This window comes from Haliotis rufescens, unplaced genomic scaffold (genome assembly GCF_023055435.1).
Source record: "Haliotis rufescens isolate VD_foot unplaced genomic scaffold, xgHalRufe1.0.p SCAF_1, whole genome shotgun sequence".
Lineage (NCBI taxonomy): Eukaryota > Metazoa > Mollusca > Gastropoda > Lepetellida > Haliotidae > Haliotis > Haliotis rufescens.
This window is the reverse complement of record NW_025963779.1, coordinates 32,249,296-32,271,698: the sequence shown is the minus strand read 5'-3', so window position 1 is coordinate 32,271,698 and position 22,403 is coordinate 32,249,296. Positions and strand designations below refer to the sequence as shown.

At 40.8% G+C, this 22,403-nt stretch overlaps 3 protein-coding genes across 4 annotated transcripts in view; 2 read left to right on the top strand and 1 right to left on the bottom strand.

The window, feature by feature from the left end:
- The window catches only part of LOC124110953 (oxidation resistance protein 1-like), a 136,463-nt gene that overhangs the window by 30,272 nt on the left and 83,788 nt on the right, over positions 1-22,403 (top strand). The window lies entirely within an intron of this gene.
- LOC124127532 lies at positions 15,340-18,893 on the top strand. Of its 2 annotated transcripts, none has more exons than XM_046490924.2 (6): positions 15,340-15,794; positions 16,374-16,438; positions 16,644-16,796; positions 17,199-17,237; positions 17,606-17,656; positions 18,066-18,893. In XM_046490924.2, the coding sequence occupies exons 1-6, from the start codon at positions 15,604-15,606 to the stop codon at positions 18,311-18,313; spliced, it is 747 nt and encodes a 248-aa protein (XP_046346880.1). In that variant the 5' UTR covers positions 15,340-15,603; the 3' UTR covers positions 18,314-18,893. The 2 variants fall into 2 exon arrangements, with proteins under 2 accessions (XP_046346880.1, XP_046346879.1); XM_046490923.2 differs by having other exon boundaries at positions 16,371-16,438.
- On the bottom strand, positions 18,523-21,151 carry LOC124127534 (putative nuclease HARBI1). Its single transcript, XM_046490929.2, has 4 exons — positions 20,561-21,151; positions 20,206-20,318; positions 19,955-20,066; positions 18,523-19,430 (listed from the first exon to the last, which is right to left on the bottom strand). The coding sequence occupies exons 1-4, from the start codon at positions 21,033-21,035 to the stop codon at positions 19,036-19,038; spliced, it is 1,095 nt and encodes a 364-aa protein (XP_046346885.2). The 5' UTR covers positions 21,036-21,151; the 3' UTR covers positions 18,523-19,035.

Below are 22,403 nucleotides of genomic sequence, written 5' to 3'. Positions count from 1 at the left end.
CACCGTGCAACCAGAGCGAAGATCTTACCTTAGACACTTCCACGGAGATGACTAGTCAGAAGACGGGATTTATCCACAGCTCGTTAGACCACATACTGAAGATGCAGGAAGACCTCCTATCAACTCAAGTATGGATGTCATCGCAGTTTTTGATCATGCAAAGAAGACACTTACTTCAGCAAGTTCATCATGTGATGCCAGACCCCTTAAAGAGATCCATGATGTCACAGCCCATTACGTCATCGCAGATTTTCAACGGTAGACTGAAGTCGGTGAAGGAAGCCATTATCTCTTCAACTAACCAGAGATTTCAGGAATCCACCATCTCATTAGCATCCAAGTTACAGAGACAACCGGCGGTTACTCGACCCCAGCGACGGAGTCCTGGACCCCGACGTGAACAGCCCAGCCGGGATTCTTTTCGAGCCTCTACACAGAGAAACAGATCGTATCAACCCAGGTACAAGAGCTCCAAAGTTGATCTTCCCACTTCACAGAAAGGACTTGGCAGAGGAAGAGGCAGTTCCTGTAGGGGCCCCCTCCGGAGATGACTTCACCATAAATCTACAGACCCATCCAGATCCTACCGACTTCGCCTGCCCTACGGACAACGATTTAGCATTACGGAAGACCAAGGACAAGTCTATTCCAAATCCAGTCGAACTAGCCAACCTTACAAACATCGACTCAAGACTTCCCAAGTTCAAATCTCATCCTATCCCAGGGCCTGTCGGGGGCCGTCTTATGCAGTACGCAGACAACTGGGAGACCATCACAGACGACTCATGGTTAATCGAAGTAATAAGAAGAGGCTACAAACTTCACTTCTTAAAACGACCAAAACTAGTCATTCATCCTACCGGACCCCGATTCCAGCTATCAGGACCCAAGCTCATCGCAGCAGAAGTGGCCATACAAGAATTACTCACAAAAGGAGCTATCAGCACCCTAGAGGAGTCAGACACCACCCTCGGATTCTACTCCCCAGTTTTTCTGGTACCGAAGAAGAATTCTTCACAGATGAGATTAATAATAGACCTAAAAACTCTGAACAAAGATTACCTGGAAAAACCACCCACATTTCAGATGGAATCTATAAAGAAGTTAAAGAATTCCCTAAGACAAGCAGATTGGATGATAAGCATAGATCTCCAAGACGCATATCTTCACGTCCCCATCCATCCAAGCCATCGTCGATACCTACGATTCGCTGTCAACGGTCAGAGATACCAGTTCAGAGTACTACCATTCGGCATTTCCATCGCCCCATGGTTATTCACCAGGATCACCAATCCCGTCATTGGGTTCGCCCATATGAAGCTCATAAGGCTGCACGGATATATAGACGATTTCCTATCGGTCGATCAGGACAAATCACAACTCAGTCTAAACACAGTGTGTCTCATCCAACTTCTCACACATTTAGGTTTCCTGGTTCACTCTCAAAAATCAGAGCTAGTACCCACACAGACCATCACTTACATCGGCGCAAGATTTATTCTAGACAAAGGCATAGTCGCACCCCCAGAGGACAGATATGCAAGGGTACAGCACATGATTACGAGCGCACTCGATCAGCCCGTCAAGTCGAGAAGGTGGTGGATGTCTTGCCTAGGCACGCTCACATCTATCCAAGACCTAACCTACAGAGGCAGGCTACAATTGCGGTCCTTGCAGATTTGGATGAACACCACCAAGAACCTAGAGCTGGAAGCACTAATCCAACCCCCAGAAGTTCGAATCTCAGAACTCCTTTGGTGGCTAGATCGTCAAAATGTCATGCCAGGTATTCCACTAAACTACCCCACCCCCCTACATCAACTCTACACAGATGCATCAGGAGAGGGTTGGGGTGCCCATATGGACGATGTCACCATTCAAGGGAAATGGTCCTCCCAAGACAAAGAGCTGCACATCAATTGTCTAGAAATGAGAGCAATATATCTAGCATTAACAGCTTGGCTAGATCGTCTACACCACTCGTCAGTGAAGATAGCTACAGACAACTCAACCGTGGTCGCTTACATACAGCACCAAGGAGGCACAAGATCTCAGCCTTTACTGAAGGAGGTTACACGTTTATATGCCTTGGTAGACTCAGTGAGTTGCAAGATCGAAGTAAGACACATTCCGGGCAAGCTAAATATACTAGCAGATTACCTATCCCGGAAGAACAAGATAGTACCCACAGAATGGTCACTACATCCCGAGGTGTTCAAGTGGATAACCCAGGTATGGGACAGTCCAAACATAGATCTATTCGCCACATGTCTCAACAACAAACTACCAGTCTATGTCAGCCCGGTACCAGACCCACTAGCACTCCAAGTCGATGCGCTCTCCATGGAATGGAACGGAATGTTTGCTTACGCATTTCCCCCATGGGCTCTCCTAGACAGAGTACTGAGGAAAATAGAGGAAACGGACTGTGTCATAATCCTCATAGCCCCGGCCTGGCCAAAAAGGGCTTGGTTTCCGAGACTCCTACAACTGCTGCTAGAAGTACCTCTGAAACTCCCAGTACGTCCCGACCTATTGAGACAACCAAAGACGGACATATTTTACGGCCGCCTCGACAACCTCCATCTTCACGCTTGGAAGTTATCTCGCATAAGATGCAAGCAGCCGGTTACTCTGAATCAGCTGCACAAAGAGTGGCTAGCTCATGGAGACCAACCTCATCTGCATTATACAATAACAGATGGGACAAGTTCGTCGAATGGAGAAGAGGAAAACAGTTACATGGAGATATAACCATACCTATAGTAGCCGATTTCTTGCTCCATCTCAGAAATGACAAGAAATTACGACACGGCACTATCGAAGGATATAGATCAGCCCTGTCATCAGTATTACAACACGATGACCTATCTATAGGTACCCATCCAGTACTAAATCGACTTATGAAGTCTTTTGCCCTGGAAGATATAAAAGTACCACGTACTTTTCCTAAATGGGATCTATCTATAGTATTGTCGGCATTGATGAAAGCACCGTATGAACCCATGAGTAGTGCGACATTACTATCAGTCTCCAAGAAAACTGCTTTTCTCTTAGCCATGGCTACGGCGGCTCGCGTGTCAGAACTACACGCTATTGACATCTCCACTGTAACCCATACCAAAGAATGGAAATCAGTGTCGTTCAGATCGCTCCCTGAATTTATTGCCAAAAACCAGTCGTCAACCTTCGGCCCACTCGGACATCGGCAATACACAATTCCAGCCTTAAGTAAAAGTGTGGACTTCCCGGATAGATTGCTTTGCCCCATAAGAGCCTTGAGATATTTTATCACAGCGACTCAACCCCACAGAAAGCAGAGAAAACGCCTATTTATCTCTTGCAAGCCCTCGTCAGAAAAGGACATCGCAAAGGGCACTGTAGCGGGATGGCTAAAAACAGCTATCACAGATAGCTATAAAACGGCACAAATCTCAACTCCGATTTGGGGTAGCTGCAGACCCCACGAAATCAGAGCACTGGCAACAAGCCTAGCCACATGGAATACTGCATCCATCGAACAAATCGTGGCCAGCTGCCAGTGGAAGTCCCACAACACCTTTTCAAACTTTTACTTACGAGACATACAGACCGATCTAAATGGACTATACACTCTGGGGCCTTTGGTGGCCGCCCAGGTGATAGTTACCAAATAAAGTAACCTGTTCCCTCCCTCTTCCAGGAAAGGGAAAAGAGAGGGGGGGGGGGGTGAAGATTTCAGAAGTACCTCAGGAACTCAGGGTAAGTTGTACTTTGTTACTGGACTGCGCTATTGAGTTAGTAAAACAGGGCAAATGTCAACACTGAAATCAGAGATCGAAGGATTAAGTGATATACGGTAATCTACATGATAGGAAGGTTAATGTATTACCACCGGAAGTGACGTCATAGGAGTCATCACACCGGAGAAACGTTAAGATACGTTAAATATCACTATCCAAAAAGGGCATAACGGTAAACCACGTCATAAGTGATACGGGAGAATAGTGACACCGGAAGTGACGTCACAGATGACGTCATCACCGGAAGTGACGTCACAGATGACGTCATCACAGGAAGCGACGTCACAAAAAGTCTAAGTATCACAAGGGAATATACATATACCCTTCACATGACACCTTGAAAATTATATACGTCTAAGTCTTGTAAGTAGACTATTAGACACATCCGTTTAAGACCCCTTTTGGCATATAATCCTTGGTTTTACCACTCCACTAGCCAAATATCTATGGGATGCTAGATACCAGAACCCACCGGTCCCTCTGGTGTATACTGGCACTGATGTGATAGAGGTGAGGTATTCACAAGAATTATCAAACAATAGTTATCATTGTGAATAATTCTAAGAATACCACCTCTATCACATCAGGAATTAATCCCTCCCACCTCCCCAAATATCTGCATCTAGTTGATGAGAGTATGGGTTGAAAGAAGTGACTAGATTCCCGCCTTGCGCATGCGCAGTGGCGCCTCTGGCAAGGGATAGGGTTTCCCTCACAACTATGGATATATTGGCAGTGTGGTGGACGTCTGTTGAAAATTTATAAAAATTTATAGTGTGGTTCTCAGCATAAACAGGAATTTATGGCACTGATGTGATAGAGGTGGTATTCTTAGAATTATTCACAATGATAACTATTGTTTGATATTTATAGGTACAAATACAATTATTGATCAGTGATCAGTAACCTAACAATGGAGTAATTGTAGTAAAGAAAACAAAACAAAAGGCATTGTTCTTGTTTCGGATGTAGTTTTGAGGAACAATGTGTTATCTTGGAACACCACAAAGTTCCACTGTCGGAAGGAAACAAAAGGACATTATGTTACGTAGTTGTTAATAAATTTTCCCTGAGGAACCCTGGGATGTGGTATTCGACCACAGTGTCATTATGGACAGAGAACAGTGCTATATATACCTGTTATGGTCATTCTCTGAGGAATAATGTTTCAATGATATTGTTGTGTGTCATTTAGGTTACTAAAAGCAGTCTTTGGTTGTTAGTGTAATTGATTTGAGAAGGATGGAATTAGTGAGTGAATGTTGTTTGGGATCCTGGATGTGGTTGTGGGCAGTGTGGTGCTGTGTGAATGTGGTCATGGCGGGTTTGGTGATGTGTGGATGGAGTGGTTTGGAGTGGGTCAGGTGCGGTGTAGGGTGGAATGGGGGGGTAGTTTGGTTTGAAATGGAATGGTTATTCGGTGTTGTGTGGTGTGGTGTGGTGTGGTGTGGATGGGTGTGGTGTGTGGCGAGGCGTGGCGTGGCGTGGCGTGGTTGTGGCGTGGTGGTGTGTGGTGTGGTGTGGTGTGGTGTGGTGTGTGGCTTGGCGTGGCGTGGCGTGGCGTGGCGTGGCGTGGTGTGGTTGTGGCGTGGTGTGGCGTGGCGTGGTTGTGGCGTGGCGTGGCGTGGCGTGTGGTGTGGCGTGTGGTGTGGCGTGGTTGTGGCGTTGCGTGGCATGGTTATGGCGTGGCGTGGCGTGGCGTGGCATGGTTGTGGCGTGGCGTTGTGGTGTGGTGTGGCGTGGCGTGGCGTGGTGTGTGGCGTGGCGTGGTTGTGGCGTGGCGTGGTTGTGTGGTGTGGTGTGGAATGGTGTGGCGTGGTGTGGTGTGGCGTGGCGTGGCATGGCGGTGTGGTGTGGTGTGGTGTGGTGTATGGTGAGGAGGGGTGTGTGGTGTGGTGTGGCGTGGTGTGGTGTGGAGGGGTGCAGTGTGGCGTGGCGTGGCGTGGTGTGGTGTGACGTGTGGTGTGGTGTGGTGTGGTGTGGTGTGTGGTGTGTGGAGGGGTGTGGTGTGGTGTGGTGTGGTGTGGTGTGGTGTGGTGTGGAGGGGTGCAGTGTGGTGTGGCTGTGCACCCCTGCACTCCTCTCTCTGTTTCATGCAACTGTAACTAATTACAAGTTATTCGTGTAGATGGGTGGTACATGCAGTGATGGAAGTGTGCATGTTAGTCATGCCCTGTTCAATGGCATGATGATCATCTTTTGGCAAAACTTGTATATTTATTTAGAATTAATCCATCCTAAATTGTTTCACCTCTGTGGTAACTTTGTCTTCACTCCATAGATAATAAATTCAAATTTCATTTGACACATATTTAGTAAGATAATATTTATGACTGACTTGCCCAAGGACTTAATTTGCCGAGGATGATCTTGACTAATTAACTTAATCCTTTTATTTTATTTTTCCATTTTTTTTAGGGTTGACAAAATCTGTACAAGATTCAAGTACCTTTATCAATATTGGTCATGCATATGCTTTATTGTGCTTATCACTTGGACTGATAATGGTATATAAGTATGCTATGTCTCACCTGTCTTCTAGAACACATCCCAGTAACAGATAAATGCCATCCCAAATGTATTTAATAAGCATGAATAAATCAAATATTTGACAAATTTAGGTGTATTATTTGGGAAAATTACTTTACAACTATCAAAAGAACGTGTACGGCATGAGTGACCTTAGCTTATCAATATTCTGATATGGTTTCACCAATTCACTGATCCATCTACTTGCTGATAGTAGAGGGAACCAAACCATGATAACACACCGGTACATCTCAACCTGCTTCTACAGGGAGTAACCTTATGAGGCCTGCTCCATATGCTCAGATGCCAATATTTGGCAGTCTGCAGCATGTCATTAAAAATTCCCTAATCGGAATGAACCATTTCACGTCGTTATAGTTCCAACTAATGTTCTGGCTATGTTGAGGTAACCAGTATAGAGGAAGAGGCAATTATGCTTAGTTTAACATTATTGAAATGTATTGATGAAGTACCTAAAAGTTTTGGAATTCTAGATAAGTCTCTTCTTCCATATGGATTAAGCAGTGTTAGAAATTGGCACCAGTCCTGTAGTCCTTGCCAAACTGCCCAATAGTTAAGGTATCATAAGGACTAGTAGAAACTTGCCATTTTTAAGGGTTTTGCTATATGTTATCATTATAAGGACTAGTGGACTAAAAATGTTAGTTTCTATCGCTGATTAGGTAAACATCTATTTTATTTTTGACAGTGATGTTCTGATGATGAATGATAATTGAATCTGGAGCAATATATTATTTGTTATTAAATGTAATTTTCATTGAACAATGTTGGATTCAATGGAAACATGTTTGCACAAAAGCATTAATCCTTTTTGAAACCATGATCCTTATTCATTTAAGCAATTAGACTTGAAGTCCTTGATAACAAATTGTATTGGGACATGAAAGAATTATGTGGAAAATTATGATTGAAGATTGCTTGGAATAAATGGATTATGACCAATGATCAATGTTGAAACTCTACCAATTCTCATCACTATTGACAGGGAAGATTTATGTCCGTATTATGGTTTTCTAAGGTTACAGAATCTTACTGTCCTCGTCTGCCTCGCCCGCCATACAGCGACCATTTACCAAACCAGTTCAACATGTTCAAGATATGAACACATGATGAATGACATTTACAGAGCTGAGCTTTTATTGTGTGCGATTGTGATGTCTGTGATTATTGTTTAATACTCTCATGCCAGGCGATACTGAGTGAAGGCCAAGGTCAGGGCTTGGATTATGAGCGATGGACATGTATTGCAGTATTTAGGTTTTCTTTTGGACAAATGTGTTCAATCATGTCAGTACATATTTATTATTTAATTATTACTGACATTTTATGGGTTACAGCAGCTATGTTTGTTTGTCACGATATTCAAAAGTCTTTTTTCTTTGTTTTTAAAAAATACATGCACAATTATTTCCATGCAGCTTTTGAAATTCATGTTATAAGTCTGCTAGCCCAAGACAAGTGAATTATGGTGAGGACATGTTAAGTCCAAGGATAGCTTCATACACCGACAGTGTGGGATATGATGATACTATCAATCACCGGTTTGTCTGGCCCAGATTAGATTACTTACAAGCCATTGCCATATACATGTAGCTGGAATTATTAGCAGGTACTTGTTGTTATGCTCAGCATTAGGGGCTAAAACAAGGACTGGTCAGCTCGAAGTCAGTAAAATGTGTCTGAGTGGGGTATCCATATTAAACTGCAGCATTGTATCTCAGTGGGCTAGCACTATAAAATCGGCATTAGTTCAGATTAGTACAAGCAGCCAAACACACCCATGTGCATGCATGTCACTGTATAAGTGCAATAATCTTGAATACAACTTTAAACCCCTCACCACACTTTAACACTAACTGCACACACAGCTGTGACACTATAGCACTAGCTGCACACACAATTGTGACACCATAACACCAGCTGCTCACACAACTGGCACTATAACACTAGCTGCACACACAGCTGTGGCACCATAACACTAGCTACACACACAATTGTGACACCATAACACAAGCTGCTCACACAGCTGTGCCACAATAACACAAGCTGCTCACACAGCTGTGACACCATAACACTAGCTGCTCACACAACTGGCACTATAACACCAGCTGCACACATAGCTGTGGCACTATAACACTAGCTGCACACACAATTGTGACACCATAACACAAGCTGCTCACACAGCTGTGGCACTATAGCTGCTCACACAGCTGTGGCACTATAGCTGCTCACACAGCTGTGGCACTATGACACTAGCTGCTGACACAATTGTGACACCACAACACAAGCTGCTCACACAGCTGTGGCACTTTAATAACACTAGCTGCTCACACAGCTGTGACACCACAACACAAGCTGCTCACACAGCTGTGGCACTATAATAACACTAGCTGCTTACACAGCTGTGACACCACAACACAAGCTGCTCACACAGCTGTGGCACTATAACACTAGCTGCTCACACAATTGTGACACCATAACACAAGCTGCTCACACAGCTGTGGCATTATAATAACACTAGCCCTCACACAGCTGTGGCACTATAATAACACTAGCTGCTCACACAGCTGTGGCACCATAACACAAGCTGCTCACACAGCTGTGGCACTATGACACTAGCTGCTCACACAGCTGTGACACCATAACACAAGCTGCTCACACAGCTGTGGCATTATAATAACACTAGCTGCTCACACAGCTGTGGCACTATAATAACACTAGCTGCTCACACAGCTGTGGCACTAGAACACTAGCTGCTCACACAGCTGAGGCACTATAACACTAACTGCACACACAGCTGTGGCACTATAACACTATCTGATTATTTTACAGGCTGGCATTATATAGGTGGAATATTGCTGAGTGTGGCATTAAACAAATAAACAAAATGTATCAAAAGTGATAGCAAGGGAGATATGCTTTCACTTGTATAGTTTCAAAATGGTCTAAAAGACTTGGTGTTATGTTCACTGCAGTGAAATATCAAGTGATATGTTCACTGCATTGAAATATCAAGTGTTATGTTCACTACAATGAAATATCAAGTGAAATGTTCACGGCATTGCAATAGCAAGTGTAATGTTCACTGCAATGAAAAATATCCCTTTTTTCAACTTCAGAAAATTCAGTCTTTCACACTGAACATGCTGAAGTATATAATGAATATCCATATTGCAAGACCACATGACAACTGCATGTTTGATAATCAAGGTTAGACACACTTGAACTGAATCTGATGTACTCATGACCAATAATCACAACAGCTGTCTCAATACACCCAAAGTAGCATGGCGTTTCTATGATATTGTTCCCCACAAATTGTTTAAGCCTTTGTTTATCATATTGGAAAAAATCTACTTAATGATTATTCTCTTGCTTTTTCTAATTTCTATATCATTGAAATGGTCATAAATATTAACATTCACATGTCTACCTGGTTGAAATCATGACATAGCTATGGCAGCGAAACGTGTCTAACGTCGTCCGACCTGGTCATATGTGAAAATCTGGAAATAAAAGACTAGGATGCAAAACAAAACGGTCAGAACCAAGATAGAAAAGGTAATTCAGGGGCCTAATTTACCGTAAGTGTATGTGAAAGTGTAAGCTTTGTAACCCTTCTAGCCGTATGATTGCTTTGTTGTACAGGAACCTGGGTAGTACATTCATTAAGTCAGGTAAGCATGTTTCAATAACACTGTACAGAATACATACAGCAGCCTGCAAGGGGAACAGTTTGATCAGCAAGAACACCAGCATGCAGATAATGCACATCTATTTCTTGCCGTCCCTTGGGATGAGGAGAGCACTCAGACTCGTATCTTGCTAACATGCTCTCCTCATGAATATACATGACTGTCTTTCAACCTATGTCCCCAGATGACAGCTCTGTTGAAGGCCTTCATTGTCTCGTCAGGGTTACCCATGTGTTAGGATTAACATTCTCTCAGTGGTTGCAGCTTGTGTTATCATGACTTTAATGTCAGAGCTCAGTGGTTGCAGCTGGTGTTATCATGGTTTTAGTGTCAGAGCTCAGTGGTTGCAGCTTGTGTTATCATGGTTTTAGTGTCAGAGCTCAGTGGTTGCAGCTGGTGTTATCATGGCTTTGGTGTCAGAGCTCAGTGGTTGCAGCTGGTGTTATCATTGTTTTAGTGTCAGAGCTCAGAGGTTCCAGCAAGTGGTATGGTGTCACAGCAGCTTTGTGTGCAGCTAGTGTTATAGTGCCACAGCTGTTTGTGCAGCTTGTGTTATAGTGTCACAGCTGTGTGCAGATAGTGTTATAGTATCAGAGCTGTGTGTGCAGCTAGTGTTATAGTGTCACAGGTGTGTGTGCAGCTAGTGTTATAGTGTCACAGCTGTGTGCAGATAGTGTTATAGTATCAGAGCTGTGTGAGCAGCTAGTGTTAAGTGCCACAGCTGTGTGTGCAGCTAGTGTCATAGTGTTACAGCTGTGCCAAGTCACCAAGCCTGACCATCCGATCCATTTGGTCGTCGCTTACAACAAGCACTGGTTGCTTGGCACCAACTCTAACCTGGAATCCCCACAGAGGTGAGACATTTCAATATTTGTTTGATAACTTCATCATGTTTTGGCTGTGTTGTGTACTTGTGATGTCATGAGATGCACTACATGTCGGCCGCGCACTGTGACATTCTGGTCTTTCGGAGTGCAATGAGTACAGGGTTTTCTATTTTAGAAAAGCGTGGGATAGGTCTGCTTCTGTAATGCAAACACTTTACTAATTGACATTACATTTATACAGTTGAATTGAGTAATATAATAAGTGTGATTGAAGTGTTTAGTGTCTCTTAGCACCAACAGTCAAAACAATAGCATCACCATTGTCTGTCACAAAATATATAGACATATACAAGTTCATGCATGTAATACATACAAATTGCAAGCTTTTCATTCACAGTTCAGCAATGTTCAGCAGGATTATTTTAGAATAAAAAATGTATTCAATTATTTTCTTCTTTATATATACACCATGATATACATGTCAATTTATCTTTCATGTTTAAGGTGTAACTTAGTGAGGGATCTAGTCTATAGTGAATATACTGATAGTAGTGCTTGTATAATCTGGTATTCTGCTTTTGATTTGGCAAATATTAGATTCTGATTGGTCCTGATAAGCTACGCATCCCTCTAAGTTTGTTTTTTTGTTAGGCAGCCAGGTAGCTCCTAAGATGAATATTTTAGGAGCCAAAGCAAAGTTTTTAGTCGCAAACAGTTATCTTAAACAGATATTGTTGCCAGTTATGTTTACTTTTAGGTATTCAAGTGGCGAGCAGTAGATAAATTTAGTTTGCCGATCATAGAGTCAAGTCTTATTTGGCTACCAAAATGGTCGCTACTTAGAGGGCTGCTATGTATATGCGTGGAATATGCAAAATAAATCACTATTACACGATTAATTTTGAGTCACTTGTGTACAAACATGCATGTAATTGTCCTGACAGTAATCTGCAGTGTTTGAATCATACTGAGGGGGATTATCCCTGTTACCAAATGAGTTCAACTCGCTTAGCATCAGGTATTTGATTAGTGTTATCTGGATTTATATATACTACCTGACTCTGACTCTGTTTCACCTGGATTAAGTTATTGAGGTGTGGATGAGTATTCAGGCAATTAAGTATTGCCATCACTGCTGTGTGCACGCCAGATGTGAGGATGGATGTGCTGGCTGGATGAGGTAAAGAGTATTGTGATGCTGGGGACCAGTAAAACATGTCCAGCTGTCGGATGTGACGGATGTGAGAATGGATGCTCTGAAGTTGCTTAACAAGGCTTCCACTATGAATTGTCTGGATCACAGTGCAGCCACTGTCACACACGTGATGTCTGTTGTGTAAATAGAGACTTGTTCACATATGTTGGACAACTCCACATTTAGAAGTGCAGTTCCTTTTTAGTGAGGATGACAGCACTGCTGTTTGTCCTTAACTTGTTTAATGTCTGGCTAGTGTCTGGCTGTGTCTGGCTAGTGTATCAGACTGCCTCCGTGGCCTAGTGGTAGAGTGTCCGCCCGGAGAGCGGAAGGTCCGGGGTTTGATCCCTGGCCGCGTCATACCAAAAGACGTTAAAAGATGGTACTTGTTGTTACCCTGTCTGGCGCTCAGCATTAAGGGGCTAAAACAAGAACTGGTCAGCTCGGATTCAGTATACTGTGTCTGAGTAGGGTATTCATGTTAAACTGCGGCATGGTATCTCAGTGAGCTAACACGATAAATCGGCATCAGTCCGGACTAGTACAAGCAGCCACACATAGCCATAATCTTGGACGTGATGTTAAACCCCATCTCATCTGTAAGTGTTTTAAGTGCAGAAAAAGTTGTTTTTTTTTCTGATGCTTCAGTTTGCTCTTGTGGCGACCAAAATAAAGATGCCATGCATTATTAGTATTTTTGTGCCAGATGTTGGAAGCAGCACATCCTTCTGTCATGTCTGTCCCAAATGTTTCAACTTTACAAACTTGTTTTATGGAAATGAGCATGAAACAAAAGATACAAGTGTGACTAGTTTACGCCCAGTTCACAAACTTATCATGCTTATGTCATGTATGTCTCTGTCTAAAATAGTTTTAGCTAACTTGTTTATTATCTTTAACATATCATTGTAACTTTCCAAGCTTCTTGAAATATGAGATTGATCTCAAATGTTGTACAATAATGTTTAGGCAACTGTATGCTGTACTTGTACACTGTATGCTGTATACTGTATGCTGTACTCTGTATGCTGTACCCTGTATGCTGTACTCTGTATCCTGTATGCTGTACTCTGTATGCTGTACACTGTATCCTGTACTCTGTATGCTGTAGTCTGTATGCTGTACTCTGTATGCTGTAGTATGTAGTCTGTATGCTGTACTCTGTATGCTGTACTCTGTATGCTGTACTCTGTATGCTGTACACTGTATCTTGTACTCTGTATGCTGTACCCTGTACTCTGTATGCTGTACTCTGTATGCTGTACTCTGTATGCTGTACACTGTATGCTGTACTCTGTATGCTGTACTCTGTATCTTGTACTCTGTATGCTGTACTCTGTATGCTGTACCCTGTATGCTGTACTCTGTATGCTGTACTCTGTATGCTGTACACTGTATGCTGTACCCTGTATGCTGTACTCTGTATGCTGTACTCTGTATGCTGTATACTGTACTCTGTATCCTGTACTCCGTATGCTGTACACTGTATGCTATACACTGTATGCTGTAATCTGTATGCTGTACTATGTATGCTGTAATCTGTATGGTTAACCTGAATAAATCATGTAAATTTACTTTGGACAGGCACTTATATAAACTAGTATTGGCTTGTCTGTCAATCCAGGTTTGGCAAAAATGTCATGTCTAGCCCCTTGACCCAATAACTGACATCACCCTTGCCATATTCTGGATGATAGCCTGAATACGTATTGATGAATTTTGAACAAATTTGGTTTATGTCTAGACCCTTATGAAAGACAGGTCAGTTTGATAGCCTGTTCAATCAATCAATGTAAGGAATGAAAACATTATTGATAACAGCAGCTCCTGTTCTCCTTTATGACTTGACAGTAAAATAACCTGGAAGATTCTACCTTTTCTTTGTTATAAATGTATGTTGCTGAGTGTGATGTAACAAGAGTACAGCCTATTGCATTGTAACATTTAGATTGTTCCAAATTAATGATCTAGAAACTGATAGCTCTGACAGTTTGTAGGAATCTATAGTTTGTGCACGAGAGACATTTCATCTGCTTGAATGATTTTGTTTTGTGCTTGTTTCATAATCAATGTGTGATTTAAAAAGGAAATGTATTATTGATATTTTGTTGTGTTGAGATGCATGCACCTATTAAAGATCAAGATAATGTTTGATTAAGCATCATCTATTCAGTAGACCTATTTTGTTTCATAAGAAGAATGAGCAAGGATGAGGATCCTCTTTGGCTCACTGAAAATGTAAAACAAATGTACGTTATATGGATTATATGGGTAGGAAATTATTTATCACAGGCTCAAATATATAGAGATTGCTGTGCTCTCCGGATTCAGAGATCTGAAGACCACACAGATATAATATTAATTTTGATAACCATTTTGTAATGAATTCGCTTTTAAAGGACATTCATAGGTGATTTACTATCTGGTGGTACATGATCCTGTGCCTAGTGTACATCTTTAACGACTTACAATTCAGATGAAGTTAAGCAACGTCGGTCCCAGAAGTTTTGTTTCTTTCTTATTTAACACTGCACTATGCAATATTCCAGCTCTGTGATGGCGGTCTGTAAATAATCAAGTCTGGACCAGACAATCAAGTGATTGACATCATGAGCATTGATCCACACAATTGGGATCGATGACATGCATCAACCAAGCCAGCAGCCTTGACCACTCAATCCCGTTAGTCGCCTCTTACGACAAGCATAGTCACCTTTTACCTTTTTGTTGAAGACTTATTCTACCCCAGATCTTTACCAGTCGATCCTGGAAGTAGTGAATAATTACGTTTCACAGCATATATAGCATTTGTGGTGATTCCTTTGGCTAGTGATTTTGTACGAAATATGCCTTGGTTCACCAAGCAGCAAATGGGTACCAGGTAGGTTGAGATGGTAATGTGACCTCTCAACCTTCTAGCCTGACATGACAGTAACAAACGTAAGGTAAACTGTGTCCATAAAAGATTATCATCTATTCTTTTTTTATTTATGGTTAATAACTTTTGTACTTCGAATTACGTGGTAGGCAATTTTTCCATGTGAAGCCAAGCTGTGAAGATCTGTAAAGTACCATGTTTTTCATTAAACATTGCAGTATGAGTTGTTGTTTAATTGTTTATGTATATACTGTAAATCGTGAAATGAATGCGTCCCAAAAGAATGCCCCTAGCCAAAAATGCGACTCAATATGAATGAGACGTCCCCCCTCCTATCAAGAATCAGTGGATTTATATATAAAGAAAATGTCTTCAGTCAGGTTTACAGGAGAATCCTCACCTTAATCCAACCTGGGCCCGAGGTTATAAAAAAAATTTCGTGCTCAACTCAGTTTCGTGCTCAAATACATGCTCATGCTCAAGTTCGTACTCAGTTGAGATTTGTACTCAAGCAGAGGTTATAAAACATCTTGAGTCTGTACTCAGCTGAGAACAACTCACGCTCAGCTTGAGCATGCTCAAAGGAATCTTTGTTTATGATATAAGCGGCAATTTGGAACTCTTCCGTCAAGAATGGTAAGAAAACAACCCGGATGTTGTCGTCTGCTTATTTACAATGGCAACGGAGGGCGTGACCGAATCGAGAAGGCGGGGTAAGGGGTGGTCAGAAGCGGAGGAGGTTTGTCTCATACAGGAAGTCGTTCAGCGAGAGCAACTGTTGTTCGGCGAAATAAAGGGAAGCGGTGTGAAGTCCATCCATCGACAGCGGACCGATGGATGGCAAAGCATCACGGATATCCTCAACACGTAAGTTGTTCATATGTTATTGTTGTTTAATATCATTTCCAGCATGGTACGCTATATCATCGCGGTAGTTAAGTTATAAATACGTCTTGCGCAAAGTGTTCATTCAACTTTTATGACACAGGATTGATCGATGCTGATTTTTTTAATGTGTTCGGTAAAACAAAGTATACCTGTCATAAGCGAGTAAAAAAGTAAGGGGGGGGGGGGGGGGGGGGGCTGTGTCTAGGGTCAAGGTCAAGGGACATCCTCCAAACAGTTTTAGTGGATTCTTTTCAAACCAATTTCGAGTGGAGGTTGGGGTAATTAAGTTATAAAGTTCTCAGGCGAAGGCGTGACATATCGCAACGAGTCCTGTATTCGATCATGCGTTGAAATGTGGTGCCCATGCAGATTTGCATAAGTAAACAGTCGAAAATGTGATTCTTCGTTGCATTAACTTTATTGTATATACTGGTAATCTAAATGGAGACATGTATTTTCATGGGCTTTCCCCTCCACAATTCCCTGACTGTGAAGAAGAAAACATGTTCTGTATATTAATTTTCAAATTATATCTCTTCTTTTATATACTTTCAGAAGACACATCAATGCCAAAAGGGAGGCTATTGAAGTGAAGAAGAAGTACTTCAATTTGAAACAAAGAGGTACTCTTTTATATTAGAAAAATACTAAGAGGCATATTGTGTCAACATTGTTACTCCATCATAATGTATTAAATGGTTATTATATTATTGATGAAACACATGTTTATCCCTCAATAACACATGAACACATGTCAATGAAACCCAAATTTAATATTTCAATATATATGTTATTGTTACTGAACTAAACTGCAAGTTTGTATTGTAGCTAAAAGCAAGATCGACGGCCTCAAAAGGTCAATGGCCACAACTGGAGGAGGGCCTCCACTCCCAGCACTGTCCAACGCGGACGAGGTCCTCTGTCAGTCTTTGGAGGGGAGGCCAGGTATTCATGGCCTAGAACATGGCATTGACACTGATGGTATGGGCAGTTCAATATGTAAAAGATTAATGTAACTTTTAAAGCCAACTATTTCTCATTAATGTTGGTTATGGTGAGACCTATCACCTGGGACAATGTATTTGGATGACAAAAATACTTATCAAATATAGTACAAACAAATCAAGTACTGTCAAAAGACAAAGGAAACAACAACAAAAATTTCAGACAACAACTTTTTTATGCCTGTGATCAAAGTAATGAATACATTTGTTGTGAATTGCACTTGTACAAAATCATTCAAATAATGATTAATATTTGTCAGATAATCAAATTAATCACTCATCACAATTTCAGTCACAAATGCAATTGTTTTTGTCAATTCTAACCCGAAAATTATTAAAATAGCTGCATTACTGTATTTTAATATTCTGTTCACTTCAGTCATTCATGATGGCGATGTAGCTGCCGCTGCACCAGAAGGTAATACATATCATCATATGTCTGAATACTATTAACATGTATTATTATACATAATCACATCTATAACATGGGACATATATCTAATTACTCTCAGTCTGTGGGTTGTCTCCCTTATATAGGTCATGTCTTGAACATAATACCAAAATTTCCAACATGTATTGTAGAGCATAGTTTGCTATTCCTGTCATAACATTATTGTCTGAGCTGACACATGGTATACAATCAATGTAATTATTCTCAATTAATAACATTAAAGTATAACTTTATTTTGTGACTTTATTGAATGCTTAAATATATAAATGTCAGAAAATGATACAATAATTTTTTGCATTTGTTCAATGTTAAAAATTGTATCCCCTTATTTACAGGTCTGCAAGGTGAAGCACATCACATTGATGAGCAAGACATCCCAGCAGAAGGTACATCAGAAGGATCTGAGTAATATCTGTAGAACATATTACTATACTAAATAATGAACATTTTCAGAGTTTATTTCAGTATATTCAAGATTGCAGTTACAGATCAAATTTATGTTTGCATAATCCTTCTATAATACTAGTATAATACTAGTATAATACTACTACTAATAAACTATGACCTTTGTATGATTTATTGAAAGCATAGAAATGAAAACACTCATAGCAAGATGCTAATACATGTATTACCCCAAACAATACATTCACTGTCTTGTCAAAAGCTGAAAATACTAAGAGACAGGAAATATATTCGAATTATATTTATGTCACACTAACACCCATAATGCTATCAACAATACTATACTCCCAAAGATGACGCAGAGTACACAAGTCAGTCTCATTATATTTACAGACAAAAAGACCGGGCGCAAACGAAAAAGAACACAAGCTGAGGCAACATATGACAACACGATACAGGACACGGAAAGGATCAAACTTGAACAGAGGAAGCTGAAACTGGAAATTGAAGTGTTAGAAAAAAATCAAAAGAAATTAGACATTGAAATTCAAATGCTGCAGAGGAAATCAGTCTACTACCAACTAAAAATGAATGCGGAATTTGGTGTTTCTCTTGTCGAATCATGTCCAACTGAAGAATAATTATTATCAAAATTACTAAAGAGAGTTATGTAGAAATGCTAACTCTTTATCTTGTTCAAATTTAGAAATTAAGAAACAAATATGAATTGAATTGCTCTGTCACAATGTGCAATGTTAGAAATTTGAACTAGTCCTGCAGTTCGTGCCAAAGTGTCCACTTGTCAATGTATGAAAGAACTTGTAGACATATGCCATTTTTCAGGTTTCTGCTATATGTTATCATTGTAAGGACTTGTTGACTAAAAATGGTAGTTTCTACCGTAGTATGTGCTTTATATTATAACATTTTCCCACTTTACTTGCCGTAAAAGGCGGCAAACGGGATCGGGTGGTCAGGCTCACTGACTTGGTTGATACATGTCATCGATCCCAATTGCGTGGATCGATGCTCATGATATCAATCACTGGATTGTCTGGTCCAGACACAATTACTGTACAGTCCTCCGTCATATAGCTGGAATATTGCTGAGTAAGGAGTTAAACAACAAATAAATCTGCACTGTTGGCATGGCCAGACTATACAAATTAAATATTGTTCCATTTTGTGCACTGCTTGTATCTGAATAAAACATTGAATGACCAAATTGATTATGTATTCAAGTCTGTCATGACATATCTGACTTACTGAGCAATACCACTCACACAATCATTAAATGAGATAATATACATTTGAAATCACAAATTCAGATAGATTAAATTGTAGTGAATAAATGTTCCTATGCTTATCGACTAAAAAATGTTTGAATAATGTGCCGTCTCACATCAGCTCCATCATTTGGACCTGTAACCGGTGGCACATAATTATTCACATTTGAAGATGGAGGCATTAGATTTTCATCATGATTTATAATATCCCCCCTTTCAATACCCAAATTATGCAACACAACACATGCAACAACATAGGTCACAGCCTGTCTTGGGGTCGCCCTGAGCTCATTGTGCAGGCACTGAAACCGCCGTTTCAGGACACCAAAGGTCTGTTCAATGAGCACTCTTGTCCTGCACAATGACCCATTGTAGCGTTCCTCTGCACGGTTGGTGGGGTTCAGTAGAGGCGTCAGGAGGAACCAACGACATGGGTAGCCAGAGTCCCCCAGCAAAAAACCTTTGTACTGTCCTTAAACATAATAAAATAAGGTTATATATTATTGAAAGAATAACAGATTGTTTTATGATTTGAATACTGGTAAAAAGTACATATAATGTATGAATAAAATTTGTCTCATTAAGAATTGAAATATTTCAATATTTATCTTGAACATGATGAATGAAATAAACCTTTTCCCAGGAACAAATACATTCATCCTAATTAATGGAATTGTTTAGTTAAAAAATAACTTGTGAGAAAAAAAAAATGAAAATGAGGATATGAATCCAATCTAATTTATTAATTAAAATGGGTATGGAGATTCTGAGATTTTATGCCATGTCTATCCAGGGTTCCAAAGCAATTGCCCTTTGTATGTCACTTCAATTCAATGAGATGTCATACAAAAATGTCTGCATATTGATTTAAATTTACATCTTAACTTATAATTACTATTACAGAAATGATTTTATATTATTTGTAACAGGATAAACTATATATGCTTGTTCACTTGCAGAATACTTTCACCAAATTGTTCTAAAAACGTGTCTTACCATTTTCAAATTGCCTGCACAGTGCTGACGTCCGGAAAATACGGCTGTCATGCACCGATCCCGGCCAGCTGGCGTTGCAACTTGTGATGCAGAAATTTGCATCACAGCACATCTGTGGGATAGCAAATCAGAAATTTAAACTCCAATTTACAATACATACATAAGAATTACAAAAGTCATACATCTCCCCACCCCTAAACCAACACATACATTATAACGAATAGTTATGGAGTACAATTATGCCCATTTACCTGTACATTCAGGGAATGGTAACCTTTCCGGTTCACGAAGTCTCCCTCGTTCGTGGTAGGCCGCTGTATCCGGATGAACGTCCCATCAATGCACCCTACTACGTTAGGGAATCCTGTAAGTAAAACGTGTCATGGTGTCACAATAGATAGCATACTGCGCTGGGCAATGTTTACTAGTTTCATTTACAGCCCATCCTAAGATCTATCGCTTGATTATAATTTTATTTTATTTATATACATGACCTCGACCTCTGACCCATTTTCTTTTTACTGACCAATCAAAATGGCACTGACGCAAATCACACCAATGAAATCATTTATTTGTGTTTACATTGGGAAAATCCCATGTACGTACCTGCAATGTTGCCGAATGCCTCCTTCGCTCGTACGGCGTCTCCTCCAACTGGGAATTTAATAAACCTTCCTGAAAGTTTGGAGATTTGCAACGAAACTGCACGTATGCATCTGCCGGCTGTAGATCGGGAAATGTTTAGGCTGTCCCCAACCAGCAGATGCATAGCGCCTGTCGCCAAAAAGCGAAGGCATACCAGCAACTGTAACAGTGGTGGAATCGCACAGTTACGAGCTGTCTCTCTGGTCAGATCGAGTAGACCAAGTAAATATATTATAGTATTTGGCCTAAATCTGTAACGGTCAAAAACTTCTTCGACATCTAAATCTTCCAGCGGGTTAGAACGATCTCGAAAGACTCTCGGAACACGGGTGTTCCGCCTCGCTTGTCGCGTCTGTCGCAGGTGAGCTGCCATTGTTGTTGTCGAACTCAGCGTTGAGCACGGTCCAAAGCGTACTTGAGATCGTACGGATTTCATGCTCAAGTTGAGCACGAAAACGTACTCAGATTATTTATAACCTCCGTTTATTGAGTCTGAGTTTTGAGTTGAGCACGAAACCGGATTTGAGCATGAAATCGTACTCAGGGAAGTTTTATAACCTCGGGGCCTGATCTTAATCCAATCACACACCAAATAGCACCGCTTATTATTGTTTTTAGCGTACGTCTAAGTTTGTATTTCTGCTAACCAAAATGTCATATATTGTTGGTATGAATGAGATGTTTATTAATGCGACCAAAGACCACTTGCATTTTACGCATTTAATTCATGCTCACATTAATTTCACGATTTACAGTATTGCAATTGAATGTATATATGTTTCCAAATCTGATACTGATACTGTTCATATGATTCAAAACTTTTGTGGTGAGGTAGAAATTGATTGAGAAGAATGTTATTCACTGTTGATATCATGATGATGATTCATTGCAGTTGATGTTGATAACACATGTGAATGACTTTTTACTTCCAACAATGTTAGGGAGTATTCATGTCTTCATAGTAAGTGGATTGCCTCCCTGGTCTAGTGGTAGAGCGTCTGCCCGGAGAGTGGAAGGTCCGGGGTTCGCGTCATACCAAAAGACGTTAAAAGATGGTACTTGTTGTTACCCTGTCTGGCACTCAGCATTAAGGGGCTAAAACAAAGACTGGTCGGCTCGGAGTCAGTATAATGTGTCTTAGTGAGGTATTCATGTTAAACTGCGGCATGGTATCTCAGTGAGCTAGCACTATATTGGCATCAGTTCGGACAAGTACAAGCAGCTACACACACACGTGCATGCATGTCGCTATGTAAGTGCAATAATCTTGGACGTGACGTTAAACCCCATTTCACCTCACCTCACAGTAAGTGTGTCAAGAACATTAGCTGGGGGTTGGTTGACCAACAGAATTGACTTTCTTAAGAAGGTCAAGCACCATATGGTAGTATTCTGTTGAGAAGCATTTTATCTGTTCATTGACTATTTGTGCCTGTGTAGCAGTTGAATTCACAGTGAATGGTAAACTAAGTAGCAACACCTAATAAAAGACGCATAAGCTGCTAGAATGAAATATTAAAGGTTTAAACTTGTCATGCATTTATCATAAAAACTAATTCTGAAGCAGATTCCATTTTGAAAGATGATCTGTCTGTGGAAGGGAGGGTTCCTGTCATGCTGTCGGAAATATGGTCAGGTAGTCGGGGTATTTGACTATCCGTGAGTATATATTGTTTTACGATGAGTGAGTGAGTGCAGAAGGGAAGGTTAATGTTCAGGTTCTAGAAATATGGTCAGGTTGTCATGGTGTTGGACTATCTGTGAGTATATATATGGTAAATACAGTGTCTGAGTGAGTGAGTGA

Bases quoted from the DNA above. Each gene is read 5' to 3' on its own strand.
- LOC124127532 (XM_046490923.2), top strand. From the start codon at position 15,604: ATGGCAACGGAGGGCGTGACCGAATCGAGAAGGCGGGGTAAGGGGTGG. The intron at 16,439-16,643 runs GTACTCTTTTAT...TTTGTATTGTAG, and splicing joins CTTCAATTTGAAACAAAGAG to CTAAAAGCAAGATCGACGGC. The intron at 17,238-17,605 runs GTAATACATATC...CCTTATTTACAG, and splicing joins AGCTGCCGCTGCACCAGAAG to GTCTGCAAGGTGAAGCACAT.
- LOC124127534 (XM_046490929.2), bottom strand. From the start codon at position 21,035: ATGAAATCCGTACGATCTCAAGTACGCTTTGGACCGTGCTCAACGCTG. The intron at 20,067-20,205 runs GTAAATGGGCAT...GCTATCCCACAG, and splicing joins ACCATTCCCTGAATGTACAG to ATGTGCTGTGATGCAAATTT. The intron at 19,431-19,954 runs GTAAGACACGTT...ATTATGTTTAAG, and splicing joins GTGCAGGCAATTTGAAAATG to GACAGTACAAAGGTTTTTTG.